At 40.5% G+C, this 16,427-nt stretch overlaps 1 protein-coding gene across 4 annotated transcripts in view; it reads left to right on the plus strand.

Moving 5' to 3' along the window:
- The window catches only part of FANK1 (fibronectin type III and ankyrin repeat domains 1), a 68,327-nt gene that overhangs the window by 27,837 nt on the left and 24,063 nt on the right, over positions 1–16,427 (plus strand). For 3 of the 4 annotated variants that reach the window (XM_031957011.1, XM_031957013.1, XM_031957012.1), the window contains one exon: positions 16,229–16,406. In XM_031957011.1, the coding sequence (XP_031812871.1) occupies positions 16,229–16,406 (178 nt within the window). Of the gene's footprint in view, positions 1–15,402; positions 15,697–16,228; positions 16,407–16,427 lie in introns of those variants that run through there. The other variant, XM_012548750.3, reaches the window with a different exon arrangement.

Raw genomic sequence — 16,427 nt, forward strand, 5'->3', positions numbered from 1 at the left:
CTAAATATTTTATATTATCTACAGTTATTTTAAATGGAATTTCTTTTTGTATTTCTTGTTGTGGGACTTTATTGGTAACATATGGAGAGCCTGATGATTTATGTAGATTTATTTCATGTCCTACAACTTTGCTAAAGTTGCTAACTGTTTCTAGTAGTTTTTTAGTTGATTCTCTAGGATTCTGTAAATATACTATCATAACATCTGCAAAGAGGATAATTTTGTTTCCTCATTACCCACTTGTAATTCCTTTAATTTCTTTTTCTTTTTTTATTGCTAAAGCTAATATGTCTATACAATATTGAATAATAATGGTGATAATGGGCAACGTTGTTTCACCCCTGATCTTATTGGGAGTGCTTCTAATTTATCCCCATTATATATGATGCTTGCTGATGGTTTTAAATAGTTGCTACTGAACATTTTAAAGGAAAACTCCATTTATTCATATGATCTCTAGTGTTTTTAATAGGAATGAGTATTGGATTTTGCCAAATGCTTTTTCTGCATGTATTGAGAGTCATATGATTTCTGTTAGGTTGCCAATTGATACAGTCAATTATGCTAATAGTTTTCCTAATATTGATCCAACCCTGCATTCTGTCTTCTGTAGTTGCATTGAGGGTCTCACAAATGGTCTGCTGATCCACTGGCTTCTGAGCCAGGACAAAGTAGCCAACACTGCTATATTTTGGCCATGAGCCTCCCACTTGATTCCTCTGGTGAGTAGAGGCATCTTTGCCCCAGGCTTTAAGATAGACCTTTCCTTAAATCCTTCCAAAATCTCTTCTGCTGGAAATTTGTTTACACTTCAGATATTGTTGAGTTCTGTCACTCTAACACCCATTCAGAGACTTGATCTAGAGTTGCTCTTGAGGGATACTGGGAGAGCTCTGACAAAAACCTGTCCACTCTCCGCCATCCTGGTTCCGTACACTCTTTGGATCCTTTACGCATCTGACATTTATTTTATATACATTTGGTATTTTTGCCCTTGTCCTTGAATATGTGTCCATGTTGTTTTTGCTAATAGAATTTAAACTCTTCAAGGGTAGAATCTGTTTCATTTTTGTCTATGTATCCTAATTCAAAGCACTTTATCTGCAATATAAATGCTTGTAGATTGAATAATTGAACTGGTTATAGGTTTTCCAAAAAATAATAACACAACACCTCACTTTTTTTCCTTTTCTATTTATGGGACAAATGTTATTTTAAAGAATTTCAAAGGGAATTTTGCCTTGTTTCCTTTATGTTGAAATTTTGCTAGAATGTGTTTTAAAGTTTATAAAAATAATCTACATAAAGATTATATGAATGCAGGAAAGATTTATGATTTTCTCATTGTGGAAAACCCTTTCCATCTAGACTGATCATAAACCCTATCTGATACAAGACTTACAGAGATTAAGGAACTTCTCCCGAGTCACATGGAGAGTAAGGATTTTCACTCAGATCTTTTTCCATGCCTCATAAGCAGTCATTTTTTTTTTTTTCTTTTCTTCAGGATAATCAAGAGTAGTTATGCTATTTGCCTATATAGTCTCATCCATTTATTTGCATATTTTATTCCAAAGTAATGTGAAAATTGGGTTTGAGAGAAAGAATTAAGTTTTCAAGTCTATTTCAAAGTTAATCTTTGTAATTGAATATCCAACTTGTTCCGGCTTGGAGAACAGATTCTCTTTATCCACTTGATTTTTCCTATGTGAATGGTTAGGATAAATTCTTGTGAATGAAGATAGCCCTTTTTTCAGGGTTTCCCTGGGTTTGATGCAATCAGCACCACATCATCTGCAAAAAGGAACATTTAGAGGATTTCAGTGTCTATAGGGAATCTTTTGTTTATGTAGTATGTTGAACTTGACACCCTCCATGGCAGGAATATTTGGAGAATAAATTTTGCACAATACAGAGTTGGTCTAAGTTCTGGGGATACAAATCACAAGTTTAGATGTCTCCTGCTTTCAGTGAGTTCATCTCCTAAATGAGGCAACAACATACATGTTGAAGGTTTGGCTTCAGAGTGCTTGGAAGGGTTCAGGAGATCTAAGAATTCTGGAGTCAGATGGCAGCTCCTGGTCAGCATGCTGCTATGTCTCTAGAGAGTTTTCCTACTAGAATTTTAGCTTCTTGAGGACAGTATTTAAGATGGAGCCTAGGACACAATAGGCACTTCACAAATGCTTCAGCTTTCCTTGTTTGTTGGTCTGAAGAATATAAGGCCCCTTCGTCTTCCCTGGACACTCAGTCTGCATCCTTTTTCCTAAAAGGACCTTGGGAGAAAGGGTGTGTGTGGGGGTAGGGTTTCATTGGATTCCCAGCAGGTGCTGGTTGGATGGGACCGAGCCTGAGTCCCCAAATTATGGGATCTGCTTTTCCCTGAACCCATTAGAATGCACAGATTGAATATCTTAAGCTTTGCTTTATATTAATACATAATTAGTCAAACAAAATTGTCTCTCTTATTATATTTTCCAAGAAATCACATATCATTTTAACATATGACCAAAGTCACTTTACTGAGTGTCCAAGATGATGTTTTCCTCTATTTAAGCAAATGAATTTTATAAGTTAGAAACAATAAACACAGTGGTATCTTTTATTCTATGAGTTTGTCATTTAATTATGTGACTATAAAGACATAGTCTGCTTTAATTTATGTGTAATTTTTTAATATGGATTTTGTAAAGCTGGTGAGGTAGTCATGTGGTTCAATGGTTACTGATTTCTCAGGCCAGTTTTAAGATACATAGTTGTCCTGGTCTACTCTCCCAGTTTACCTGGGTTGGAGCCCCAGGTGGCAACTACGTTAGGTTCCAGGTAGTCTGTGAAGTTCTCCTCTCTTCAAAACCATTGCTCATATTAAAAATAGAGATCTTCTGTATTTCTAGTTTTTAGGGATTTAAGAATGTTATTTTTCTCTCAGTAGTTTACTACTTTCTCTCAGTAGGACTACTACTTCCTTGGGCCTTCTTTCTAGTGTGAAGGATTCCAAGCAGTGGAAACACTGCTAGGCCAGCATCACTGGAGTGCCCAGGAAGTGAAGACCAAAGTAGTACTTGGGGGCAAGCTGTGAAGGGTGTTGATGTTAGAAGTGAGAAGGAACTATCAGAGTTTATTGACTACAGGGTAACATGATCTAATCTGCCCTTGGAGAGGATTAATTTGACAGCTAAATGAAGGATGTTCTGGAGTGAGGATGAGACTTCTCAAAGGGGACCAACCAACAACCTTTTGCTCTGGTCTGGGTGCATGGTAAAGGAGGTGGTGACAGTATCTGAGAAGAGCAAGAGCACAAACTGGACATGTGAAGGTCAGCTGGACAAGGCTTGATCATAGATCAGATATGGGGGTGATGAGAGGTTGAAGAATCAAGAATGACACTTAGGTTTCCAGCCTGGGTCTCTGGAAGGATAACGGAAGTTCAGAAGTGGGGATATTTTGGGGAAAAATAATGAATTCAGTGTGGGACATCCCAGTTTAATCCAGTGTGAGATGTCCATTGGGGAGGTGGAAAGGGAGTCTTAGAGTGAAGAGAGAGATTAGAGCTGAATAAGTAGATCTAAGAATCTTCAGCAAAGAGAGAATTGAGACTGTGGCAGTGGCTGAGCTCTTCAGTGAATTCTATAAAGGTACAGGACCCCATGGGGCACCCACCTTTGTGGGAGAGAACTTGGGTGAGGAAGTAAAGAGGCTGGGAAGGAGAGACAGACAGGACAGAGAAGTATCTCAGAAAGTGCAGAGAAAAGGTGATCAGGGAGAAGGTGGCTGACAGAGCCAGTGACTATGGAGCAACAGGAAGCAGCTGAGAGGCAGATGGCATCAGAGGCATCTTAATGATCATTCTTGTTGATGGAAAACATCATGAAACACTTTTCCCTCCTCTGGGAAAGAGATCAAGGGCTAAAGGCTTATATATGGCTTTTACTTTGCAACATAGGTGCTTTGTCAGTAGGTATTAGTGAATTGTTTTTTCTTTGTAACAAGGAAGGCTTAACAGAGAGAAGGTTATACTGGCAAATAAGTATAATGTGAAAAATGAAATTCCATTTGTCATCTTCCTGCCTTTGCCCGAGCTGCCTCCCTTGCCTGAAACATTCTCTTTCCTCACCTGTACCTTTAGAATTCCCTCCGTATATTGAGATCATGAAAAATTCAAAAACAATCATAACGATAATTTAAATTTATATGGAACTTTAAGGTTTGCAAATCACTTTGGGCATGTTATCTCAAGAGGCTCTGTAGACATTGCTTTGTTCAGTAATATGCTGTGTATAAAAGAAGAACCCCGTAAAATCCAGAGGAAGTATAATATGTTGGCCCAGTAGTGTTCTGGAAGATATTTTATAGAATCAGATGTGAAGCCCATCTATTTGCCTAGAAATTCTAAAGATAATTTGGTTCATCTGATGCAGCATAAAATGAGTAAAAGGTGAAAGAGTGTGTACAGAAATAACCACAACAATGTAAATGAAAGGATCATTCGATGATAGCTGAGCCCCAAATAACTGGAAACCCATCTACTTCCATCTCAGTCCTACTAGACTAGGAGTTTTGACTTGTTTTTCTGTTATAAAGGGACCTTAATATGGAAAGGAGAGGATTTTCCTTCTTCCAGAAATGACAAAAAATACCCATAAAATGTATCTGAAAATTTTATCCTGTTAATGGATTAAATTAAATGGATTCCACTGACATCTAGAAGAAGCATAAGGCCTTTCTCAATGAAAGTCAACATCACAGGAGACAGATCGAAAGACGTTGAGCCATGAGTGAATGCAATTATAAAGAATGAATGTAGCTTAGATTAAGGGGATAGGAAGCACACTTTGAAAGACTGAATTTCTCAATAATTTATTCAAAAACAGGCATGTTTGGGGAGAAAATATTGAGAATTTTTATAAATTAATGAAAAGATTCTACATTACAAAAGTCTCTTTGGAGGGACAAGAATAGCCAGTGTTTTGTTAAATTATTCTTGCCCTTCTGAAATATAGATGACCTGGGATGTCTGCAGGATGTTAAAACATTTAATACATTCAATGAAAATGTAATTAAATGATTCATAGATTTAGAAATGGGGATTTAGTGGGGACATAATAACTGCTTTTAGTATTTGAGGGGCTGACACATGGGAGAGAGATTAGCTAGGCTTGTTTGGCTTGGTCATAAGAAGCCAAATGTGGGAGAGCTATTGTGAAAAGACAAATCTGGATTTGTCATAAGGAAAAAACTTGCTAATAATAAGATAGAGCCCCAGCTGGGCTGAACTGCCTCTGACACTCACAGGTTTGCCTTTGCTATTGGTTGACAGAGCAATAACTCTGGTTTATAGTACAAGAGGAGCCTCGTTCAGGCATGTTAGGAGCAGATGGTCCTTCAGGCTGGAGATGATGTGATTATTACTATGCTATCAGACATAGAGTTTGAATTATTTTCTTAATTTGACCAAATATTTTGTGGATACAAACTCAAATGATGAAAAAAAATCAACAAACATGGTCACTTTTTTTGTATATATGAAACTTTCCCCAAAGGAATAAGTGCTAGAATCTTTATTACATTGAAACTACAGCCATTGAAACTTTAGCAGATCGAGGAATAAAAACTTTTTAGTGAGTTTGCTAAAAATTAAGTCCTTAGCATTTGGTTGTGGCCATTATCCATTTGATACTTTTTATTTTCAAGGGCTTAGAGACAGAAGTTGTCCTCCAGACACCAGAGATTTATATACAAGTTTCTGGTTTATTGTAACTGTGACTTACACAATCAATTGATGAATTGCTCTTTAATGTAAAACCACTCTTGCTTAATTCGAGTCATTATGTCAGAATGGACTTGCTCAATGTTATGTGTATAGACATTCCCTCAATACGCTGCCATCCTCATTATGGACCATCTGCCACTAGAGGCTATGATACAGCTGTCCCTTTTCAGTGAAGTTTGACCTCAGTTCATTTTCAGAGGTACTTGAAAGGGCATGGAATTGGGTGGTTCTGCATTATTCTTCTGGAACCAAATAAAATGGCTGCATTCACTGTTGGCCAGGTTTGCAACCTGGCCGACCTCACTTCTCACCCTACGTAGTCAATCTGTTGCCAAGGCCAATAGGCCCCTTTCTTCCCTCGGATGCTGTCCCCACCCCGGTGCCCCATCTCATACCTGGACTGAGGCAGAAGTGGGTCTGCCTGCTTCAAGTCCTTCACTACATTGGGCCATCCTCCCTTCAGTTATTAACATGATTTTCCTAAAGCACAAGTCTGACCATGTCACCCCTCTACTTACAAACTCCAATGACTCCCTGTTACTCCCAGGAGCAAGAACAAAATGCTCTGTTTGCTCTTCAGAGCTCCTCATATCTGTCTCCTCCTACTTTTGTATATTTTATGTGTAACTTGTCTGTCAGGCTTGTTTGCATGTTATCACCCCACTAAGCGGGGAGCCCCTGAAAGACAGGGACTGTTTTTTTTCCTCTCTTTGTATCCCTGGTCTGTGTTGTTGTTTGCTTGTGTCTGACTCATTGTGAGCACGGCACACCGGGCCCTTCTCTTCCCTCTCCTCCTCAAGACTGTGCAAGCTCATGAGATGCTTCCACGACATTCTCGCCCCATCTCGTCCTCTGCCTTTTCTCTTTAGGCCTTTAGTCTTTCTCATAGTAGGGTCTTCTCTTATCATGTGGCCAGAACGTTTGGGCTTCAGCTTCAGTATTTACTTTTTAATGAATAGTCTGAGTTAATTTTTTAAAGTGTGGATTGATTTGACCCCCTTGCTGTCCAAGGGCCCTCAGAAGTCTTCTCCAACACCACATTTAAAAAGTCGAGTCCAAGTCTCTCAACCATACATCGCTCCTGGAAGCCCCAGCTTTGAGTATATGGGCCTTTGTCAGCAAAGAGGGGTGTCTTCCATATAGGATGCTGTCCAGATTCGCCATAGTGTCCCTTCCAAGGAGCAAGTGTTTTTTTAATAGCTAAGGCTGCAGGCCCCATTTGCAGTCCAAGAATATAAGCAAAAATCCAGCTGGACACTTACTCACTGTGTAACTCATCACTTTTCTCAATGTAAAATGGAGACAATATTAGTATTTACCTCCTAGGGTTGTTATGAGATACAAATGTAAAACACTCTGCAAACCTTTAAGTGCTATTTAAATGCTACCATTATAATTTTATCATTATGTTGATTAATCTGTTATCAACTACATAACACAGTTTTTAACATATTGATATAATAGTCACAGCAGTAACAATGCTCCAAATGTCAGCCTATTCCTTCTTTAGCTTGATGATCAAGTCCCATTGTATGTTTAAGAACAAGTATCCTGGAGATCCGATTTTGATCTTAGCTGGATGACCTTGGCAAGTCACTTCCCTGCCAGGAGCATCATTTACTCCTCTGTAAAATGGGGGAGTTGCCCTGGATGATTTGGAAGTTCTTATGTCCCATTAGATTTCTGAGATAACCTTCTCCTCTGTTAGAGTGTACACTCCTTGAAGGACTTTTTCTTGATATCCTGAGCTCTTAGCACAAGGCCTGATACAGTAAGGACTTAATAAACGTTTCTTTCCTAGTTTGATCCTTTGACATAAAAGTGGATAGTACAGTGGGAGAAATACTGAACTAGGAGTTAGGAGCCAGCTGAGCTTGAAATGTGTTCCTCAGGCTCAGGTTCAATCACTTCATGTCCCTGACACTCGGTCTCTTCCTGAGTAAAATGGACTTCACAAAGTGGCTGTTGCTGTTCCTGTTAAAAGGCAGACTGTGCCATTCTCTGGGCAGCAGACCGTGGAAGCTGTCTGGTAAGAGCGCATTTGTTTTTATTTCATGTTCTTGTTGTTAAAGATTCAACCAATGACAGCCAAAATATCAAATATATATATGTGTGTGTATATATATATATATATATATATATATATACACATATATATGTGTGTGTGTGTGTGTGTGTGTGTGTGTGTATACACATAAATAAATGATATTTTGGGGGATTGGAGGTGATGATGGGAAACCAGACCTGACATTTCACTGGTGATATTATTTGTCCTTTGTTCTGGAGGAAGACCATGACATCAGGGAGATGATGCCCTGACTTGCAACTAACTTGGATTGCAGGAAGGAAGGGATATGCAAAGTCCCCATCCTCCTTTTCTGCAGAACTACCCCGCTCCAGTGGCAAGACATAGTTTGGGATGACTGGAGATGGCCCTGAATTCAGTGAGAGACCTTGGCCTTTTTAAGCTGAAGTCATTCCTGGTCAGTTTGACTGAAGTAATGCCCTTTCAGTGCTTAAGACTAGGTAAAATGGGACATCCAGGGAAAAGGCAGAGCTGGACCATGGTGTAGTGTGGGTGGAGAAAAGCAAGATGGCCAAGGTCATTGGGTCACAGAATACAAGGAGGGCAGTAAAGGGTACCAATTGAAAATGTAGGAAGGAACCAGTTGTAAAGGGCATTAAAGCCAACAGAGAATTTTGGATTTTATTCTGGAGGTGATAAGGAGTCACTGGGTGACATAATCAGGTCCCCACACGAGGATGATCACTTTGAGAATTGAGGGGGAAGAGCCTTCAGCAGTCTATTGCAATAGTTCTTCTGATGAAAGCCTCACCAAGGTGGGGACAGTCTCAGGAAAGAAAAGGAAGGAAGTTCAAGAGATATTATGATGGGGAATGACAAGACTAAGGAAACGACCAAAAGGTGGAAGACTTGGAGGGAACTTTCAGATGTAGAAGAAAGGAAAGCTTTTAGGACGAAATAGGGAGGAGCCTGAGAGAAGCCAAAGGTACAATTTTGGTCCTATATGACCAAATGTTTAAAATGTTTACACATTCAATAATGCAATTATAATCAGAAGAGAAACAGGTAATGAAGGAAAAAAATTGTGGCAAGTTTTTCTGATAAAGGTCTCGTTCCTGAAATAAACAAGGAACTGACTCAGATCTACAAGAATAGGAGCCAGTGGTCAATTAATGGTCAAAGAATATGCAAGGAAATTCCAGTGAGGAAATGGCCTATACTAGTATAACTCAACAGCTCTATTACCGTCTTAGCAAAGTTGCTTAGGGCCCTGAAGACCTAAAAGGTTGGTAAAGGGCAGATCACTCATCCATAAGTGTTACCCATAGGACTTGGATTCAGATCTTCTCACTGAAGTCAACTCTTTTTACTCACTGCATTATCATTATGACCTCTTAAGTAATTGGAGAGTCATTTTTTTCTTGCTTTGTAAATACAGTGCCAGCTAATTAGATTCATTTAGGATCTTTAATAGAAAAAAATTAAGTTTATAAAATGTCCATAAACTCTCCTACCCAGTTTTTCCTTTGAAAAAAGGCTCTTTATTTTAAATTTTCTTTTAATTAATTAATCTTTTAAATTAATCTTTTAAAAATTATTCCTTTCTTTGTCAGAGTATTTTCAAAAAATTTTAAAAAGGAATAGAAAAATGGATCTTACCAAATCCTTAAAGGAACCATATAACATGGAAATTGGATTCCTTTTCCTTTTTGTCATTCATGACTTTGTCCCATTTCCAGAGAAGTTAAAGTAAATTTCAAGTCTGGCTATGTGACAGGAAATTACATGGCTGACTAATTTTGGACACTGGTTGACAGATTAAAAAATCAGGCATTTCCCAAATGATGAGGTCCCATTCTATTTCTAGAGCACATCATTTTTTAGTTCATTAAAAAACAATTCCAGAGGTGGATAATAGATGATTCAAGCAATATTCCTTCACACAACAGATTAAAAATCTTTCCGAAGAAGCATCTAATACTGCTTAGTAATCAGAAGAAAATGGAGCTGTTAGAACTCCATGTAAAAGGTCATACTAAATCGTTGTGAATTAATGTATTTGGTGTTAAAGGTGAGAGGTTGTAGAAATTACATGAAATTATCAACAATGTATAACTAGGAAAAGTTTGTATAACTTGTCAAGTTTAATTTCAAAGAGATACTTTTATGTGCAAAAATATGTTATTTTTAAATCACTGAAATCTATTCTTAAAAATAATTCATTCTATGTCATGATTTTTAAAAGATTTTCCCCTACCTACAGCTATAAAATCAGAAAAACATATCTTTTTTTAAAGTCTTGTAGCTTTCTATATTTAGAACATTTATATTATTTGGAATTTATGAGTGATCATGATGTAATATGCTTGTCTAAACCCATTTTCTACCAAATTGCTTTTTACTTTTCCCAATAACTTTTATCAAAGAATGAATACCTCTGCTGGTATTTTATCTTGTTAATAACAGTAATGTGGCTGCTGTTACTATCATAGACAAATTAATATAATATTTATTGTTAAGGCTCAGATAGAAATTTTATGTTTCACACAACACTCCATCTTCCATCTGAAGAAGGATCAGATACCAGGGGGTGGGAGAGTGGTTTGCAATGTGAAAAATTCATAAAAGGCATTTGTCACAGTCACAAAGGATGCCCTTTATTGATGTTGAGTGTTCACAGGCTAAATCAAAATGATTAAGCAGCATGTTTTGGGTGAAATGACTTTTAAAGGGTGAGGCAGAGGAGTAAGGGAATGGTCTAGGATGTTAGAGAGAAGTTATAGTGGGTCCTAGTTGAGGATAAACTCACATGTGTGTCTATGTGAGTATCAGTTTGATGAAACGGGAAAAATTATATTTTAGATATGCTAACAAGACATTCTGAGGGTTTCAGGCTTTTTATGTGACAATGGGAAGAGGGGATTATGGAGGCAGGATGGACTGATTAAAGTTTCTCTCTGGCCTTGCATTGGGTATTAGTCAGTCAACTAACATTGACTGAGTGACTACTATATGGTAGGCAGACACTTGAGTGGTATGTGGATAGAGCCCTAGGCTTGGAGTCAAGAAGACTTCTCTTCTCTGAGTTCAAATCTGGCCTCAGACACTTACTGGCTGTGTGACCCTAGGCAGGTCAATTAGCCCTTTTTGTCTAAGTATTTTCATTTGTTAAATGAGCTGGAGAAGAAAATGGAAAACCTTTCTGGGATCTCTGCCAAGAAAATCCCAAATGGGGACATGATGGAGCTGGACATGCTGAAATGACCAAACGACTACAACAATATGGCAGGTGCTATGCTAAGCTCTGGGTAAAGGCAGAAGATAGCCCCTGACCTCAAGGAACTTCCAGTCTTAGCAGGGAGACACCATCCAAACACTTATGTACAAGCAGAATCCACACAACCCACATTGAGATAATCTCAAAGAGAAGGCATTTGAATTGAGGAGGACAGGAGGGGGTAATACAAACATACAACTATAAAGGACATGCATCCCTTCACATCTCAGCTTGGCAGAGAAGCTAGAGTTCCCATTATCTCCCTAGATGTAACTGCATTTTTTCATTATATTAGCAGGAAAATTTTTTGTTTCTCTTCTGACCCAATTTGCATGTCCATTGTATTAGACTGCAATTATACAGACATCCAGAGATTTTCCAGATCCCCCTCTTCTGGGAATCTCTGTATCCTGGGATTTCTTTGCCTTTTTCTCAAGCCTCTGTTGTAAAGGTTGAGACTGATGGAGAATTGTTTTACTCTCTCCTTTCCAGAAAGCCCTCTCTTGCAGCAAAGACTTAAAAAAAAGCTGTTCTGTGATGGCAGCCCAATAGCTGGAGCATATCTCGCAGGATTTGCAGTGTTCCCCTCCCTTGGTGTAGATCTCTGCAATCGAAGATGGGATAGTCAAGCTTGGTCATCTCAATGAGCCCAACTCTACTCCACCTGATTATTTGATAGTCATTATGTATATTGTTTTCTCTCTTCTTCATTCTGAGTCATTTTCATAGAGACCTACCTTTGACTTCAACTGTATTGCTTCTTAAAGCACAATAAATTCTATTACATTCATGTACCATCAGTTGTTTAGACATTTGCCAAACAGGAGGCACCTCCTTTGTTTCCAGTACTTTGCTACTACAAAAAAATACTGCACTTAACATTTGGGTTCTATAGGACTTTTCCCCTTTTACATATTGGGGCTTCATGTTTAACAGTAGAAACTCTAGATCAAAGGATAGGAATATTTTAATCACTTTCTCCAAAAAAATCACAATTCCATATTCCCTTTGAGAATGTTTGGGCCAATTGACAGTTCTAACAACAATACATCAGTATGCCCATCTTCCCACAGCCCTTCCAACATTGATTTCCCATTTTCCTCCATCTTAGTCAATATACTGGATAGTGAGGTGAAATCAGAGTTCTTTTGGTTTGTATTTTTCTTATTATTAGTGATTTGGAGAAATCTTCCTTGTGGTTGTTAACAGTTTGCAATTCTTTTGAGAGTCCTTAGCTTCTAGCTTATATTTTCTGATCACTTCTCTGCTAGGAAATTTCTGCTTCTAATCATACATACCCTTGTGTTAATTTTGGATGTCAGACTCGTCAGATTTGATTCACATATCTTTGCCTAATACCAGCTTGTCTTCTTATCCTAGCCATGTTGATTTTATTCATTCAGAAGCTTTTCAATTTTATACAATCACGATTTTATCTTTTGTGATTTAGCCTATTCATTGTTTATTCCTCCAAGCCATAAGTATGAAAGATATCTGTTCTTTTCTAATTTTTTAAACATGCTTTTCACATTCAGGTTGGGTGCCATTTTGAGTTTATTGTGCTATGTAGATGTAGGTATATCATTTCTTCCAACTCCTTTCCAGTTTTTCTAATAGTTCTTGTTTTTACCCAAGTAGAAAATTGAGCTATTTAACATAGTTGCTACTGATCCTTCTCCATTTGGTCAGTTCGGTGATTTTTCTGTTTTATAACCAATACCAAATCATTTTGATGATTACTGTTTTACAATCTAATTTGAGGAGTGGGAGTGCTATTTCCCCTTCATTCCTACTTTAAAAAAGATTTCCTTTGGGATTCTGGACTTTTTGTTCCTTTAAATGAATTTTATTGTTTCATCTCTTAAACTCCCTTGGGAGTTTGATTCCTTTCTACCCCTAAATTTCTAAATTAATTTAGGGAGTGTCATTTTTATTACCTTGGTGTGACTCAATCTTGAGCAATGACTATTCCTCCAGTTACTTGGAGTTATTAATTTCTTTGAAGAATATTCTGTAATTAGATGCCTTAAAATCTAGAGTGCTTTGGAAGCTTGAAATTTAAAGTTATTCTGAAGGGTATTCCCTTTGTATTCCCTTTGCTGTTATTTCCTCCTGAATGTTGTTATTGCTATATGGGGATGATGAGGATAATTTGTTGCCATAGAATTGCCAGCATGAATACATTCCCCTAAAAGCAAATTTTTGAATAGCTGGAAACGTGAGTGTCAGTAACCAGAGTACAAAACAAAAGGAATTCTTGGGAGTCTACACTCTCAGTACCAGCGTGCTAACCACTAGCTCCTGGTATAAGCATCCAGACTGGCTACTCAGTTATACAGGGCTTCCATTAAACAAGGCCTCAATTGTGCCAAATGTTCAGTTGCTCAAGAGTCCAGGGGAGGTATTAAATCTGGATCATTTCTTCAAAGATTGAGTGGGAATAAATCATCTTTCAAAATGTCAAACCCCTTCTGGGCTCTGTACCAGGTCTGCAGGGTGTGAGGAATTGCCAGGAAGCTTTTCCTCCTCCTTTTTTTACTCTTTGCTACAGTGCAGGCATCTAGAGATGGGCCAAGTGCCAGATACAGGAGAGAAAGAGAGACCCCATTAGTGGCTGGGGCCAGATGCCCTGATGGGGATCTCCGGCTAGTTCTCTTCCAGTATTTATTACTAGGGAATCTTAAAGAATTAAGGCATAAGGAGCTGAAAATATTACTGGCCATTTCCATTCACAAGGTCATTCTCTAATCTGAGGTCAAGGCTTGAGCTTTTAGAACTGAATCTTGAAGTTCTTCTCTTTCTGATTCTGATGTGGATTCCAGGTATGACTTAGCCAGAGAAGGAAAGACCATTTCCCTCCCAGTTGTGTTGTGGGTAAAAAAAGAACAGCCTGGCAATGTTTTGTGAGGGGTTGAAAGCATGAGGTCCTTCACAATAATGTGAGGAGACTGGATGCTGGGACCTGGTATAGTGGTACAGGAGAGCAAGGGATGTGCAGGAAGCATACTGCAACGTGTGGGAATCGGCCTCATTTGGCTATCAAGAAAACAACATGGGACCAAGGGGATGCATTATCTACTGTTCCTTACCACTGCATGTGTGTCAGTGGGAAGAAACACAGAATATGATTTGGGAGGGCAGAGAATAAGCATAAATGTAGCACCTGCTACATGCCAAATACTCTGTAGTGCATTTTATAATTATCTTATCTGCTCTCAAAACGCAGGATAGGTGCCATGATTATCCCCATTGCAGAATTAAGGAAACAGAATTAAGTGCCTTGCCCAGGTCATCCAGTTAGCGTCTCAGGACAAATTTGTACTCAGATCTTGCTGATTTTAGACCCAGGTGCTCTATCATTGCCTCCGTGATGATTAACGGGAGTGGGAAGGAGGGGGGAAGCCCTCTTAGGCCACCAGGTAGCACTTGGGAGCATTTGCTCCAGGAAAACACGAGGGTTTCCCCTTGGCACGGCTGAGCCCATCAGAATCTGAGCGCTTCTATGCTCAGCCGTGTCAGTGGGGGCCAGAAGGCCCCGGAAGGCGGGAGGTGGGGAGGGGGCTGGCTCACTGTCTATAGTCTAACGAGGGTGAGCAAAGCCAGTACCCCTGACATCAGCCGAGACTCACCCCGAGAAACTGGCAGGAGTGAAAAAGCCGGGAGACACGAGCCGCGCCTGGGCTCAAGGCTCACTTCGCAGGGTTCCCCACTCAAGCCTGCCTGCCTCATTTTCCCCGGCTGTCAAGTGAAAGGCTCTGCCCATGGCCGCTTAATTCTCCGATCCGGGGGTTCCTGATGTTAATGCAGATGGGTGCGGGGCTCGGCCGGGCTTGGGGAGGGGGTGCCCGCGTGAGGATGTGGAACCCGCTGGGGGAAGTGGAGCTCGGTGGAGGATGTGGAGCCGCAAGGGGATGCGGGGCCCGGTGGGGGCCGCGGGGCCGCGTGGGGATGCAGAGCCCGCCGGTGGCGGATGCGGGGCCCCGCGTGGGATCCTTCTCCTCCGCCAGCTCCAGGGATAATGAGGACGTGCTTCGCTTTGTGCCGTCTGTATCTGGGGGAGGGGCTTCCCCGTCTCTGACCTGCACGCCGACCCTGGCTGGCCACTGACAGGGGACGACGTAAAGGAGGCTGCTGATGATTTACAGGTTGGGTTCAATGGTACTTGGAGTCAGCCCCAACTAAGATTGCCCTCCTCCCTCCCCCTTCCCTCCCCCCTTTCCTCCCTCCCCCTTCCCTTCCCCTTTCCTCCCTCCCCTTCCCCTCCCCCCTTTCCCTCCCTTCCCTTCCCTCCCCTTTTCCCCCTCTTTTCCTCTCTCCCTTTCCCCCTCCCTTCTCCCCTTTCCCCCCTTTCCTCCCTTCTTCCCTCATTCCCTCCCTTCCTTCTTTCACTTTCCATTCACCCACCCTTCCCTAATAGAAAGCTTCCCTTATAATAGATAAGTAGAAGAACAAATCAGAGCCATCTATTAGTCATGTCTAGACACCTGTCTAATTCTGCATCTTTCACTGATGGATTACTGCTCAGCCCAGAGGCCGGGGGCATCCAGCCCAGAGGGCATTCTGTCTGGGAAGTTGAAGAAGTCCCTGACCCATCCTCAGTAGCATGTGCTCCTGAAATGGCCGGTCAGTATGGTCGCCAGCAGGTACCAAGCAATGTGCCCACCTGCCTTCCTCCCTTGCCGCCTTCTGGCCTCTTCTCGGGAGCGGCTGGCCAGCCTCGGCCCTTCTGTCCACAGCTTTTCCGCAGGTCTGGCGAACGGGCTAATTTCAGGGACTAATGCTGAAACTTGGGCTTCCCCAGTTCTGCCCTAAGGCCTAAGGCTTGCCTGTGAGGTCTCCAGGGCTTCCTGTGCCAGTGAATGGTGTGCCTCCCATCACCCGGCTCAGCTTTGTTTGGTGTACCGAGGCAACAGGGCCATCGGAGTTAGGGAAGCAAAGCATTTGGTTCAAATGAGGCTCCATATTGCTTACGGACCCCACAACTAATCTCTGTCTTATAGTGGTTTCTGTCATGGGTAGCTCAGAGCAGAGTAGCACTGGACACACAGTGGCTGCTAGAGAAACACTCGTTAAATTGAATAAGTTGAATAGAATTTCTATATCAGAGAAACATGTTGAAATACTGTATTTTTTGTTTTTGTTTCTGATTTTTTAGCAATCTCTCCTGCTTCGAAACCTCACCCACCAGTAGTGGGCAAAGTCACTCATCACAGCATTGAATTATACTGGGATCTGGACAAGAAATGCCAAAGAAAAGGACCTCAGGAACAGTGGCTAAGGTTTTCAATTGAAGAGGAGGACCCCAAAATGCATACTTATGGTATCATTTATACGTAGGTGCAATGTTGGATGGT

The sequence above is a fragment of the Sarcophilus harrisii genome, chromosome 2 (assembly GCF_902635505.1).
Source record: "Sarcophilus harrisii chromosome 2, mSarHar1.11, whole genome shotgun sequence".
Taxonomy (NCBI): domain Eukaryota; kingdom Metazoa; phylum Chordata; class Mammalia; order Dasyuromorphia; family Dasyuridae; genus Sarcophilus; species Sarcophilus harrisii.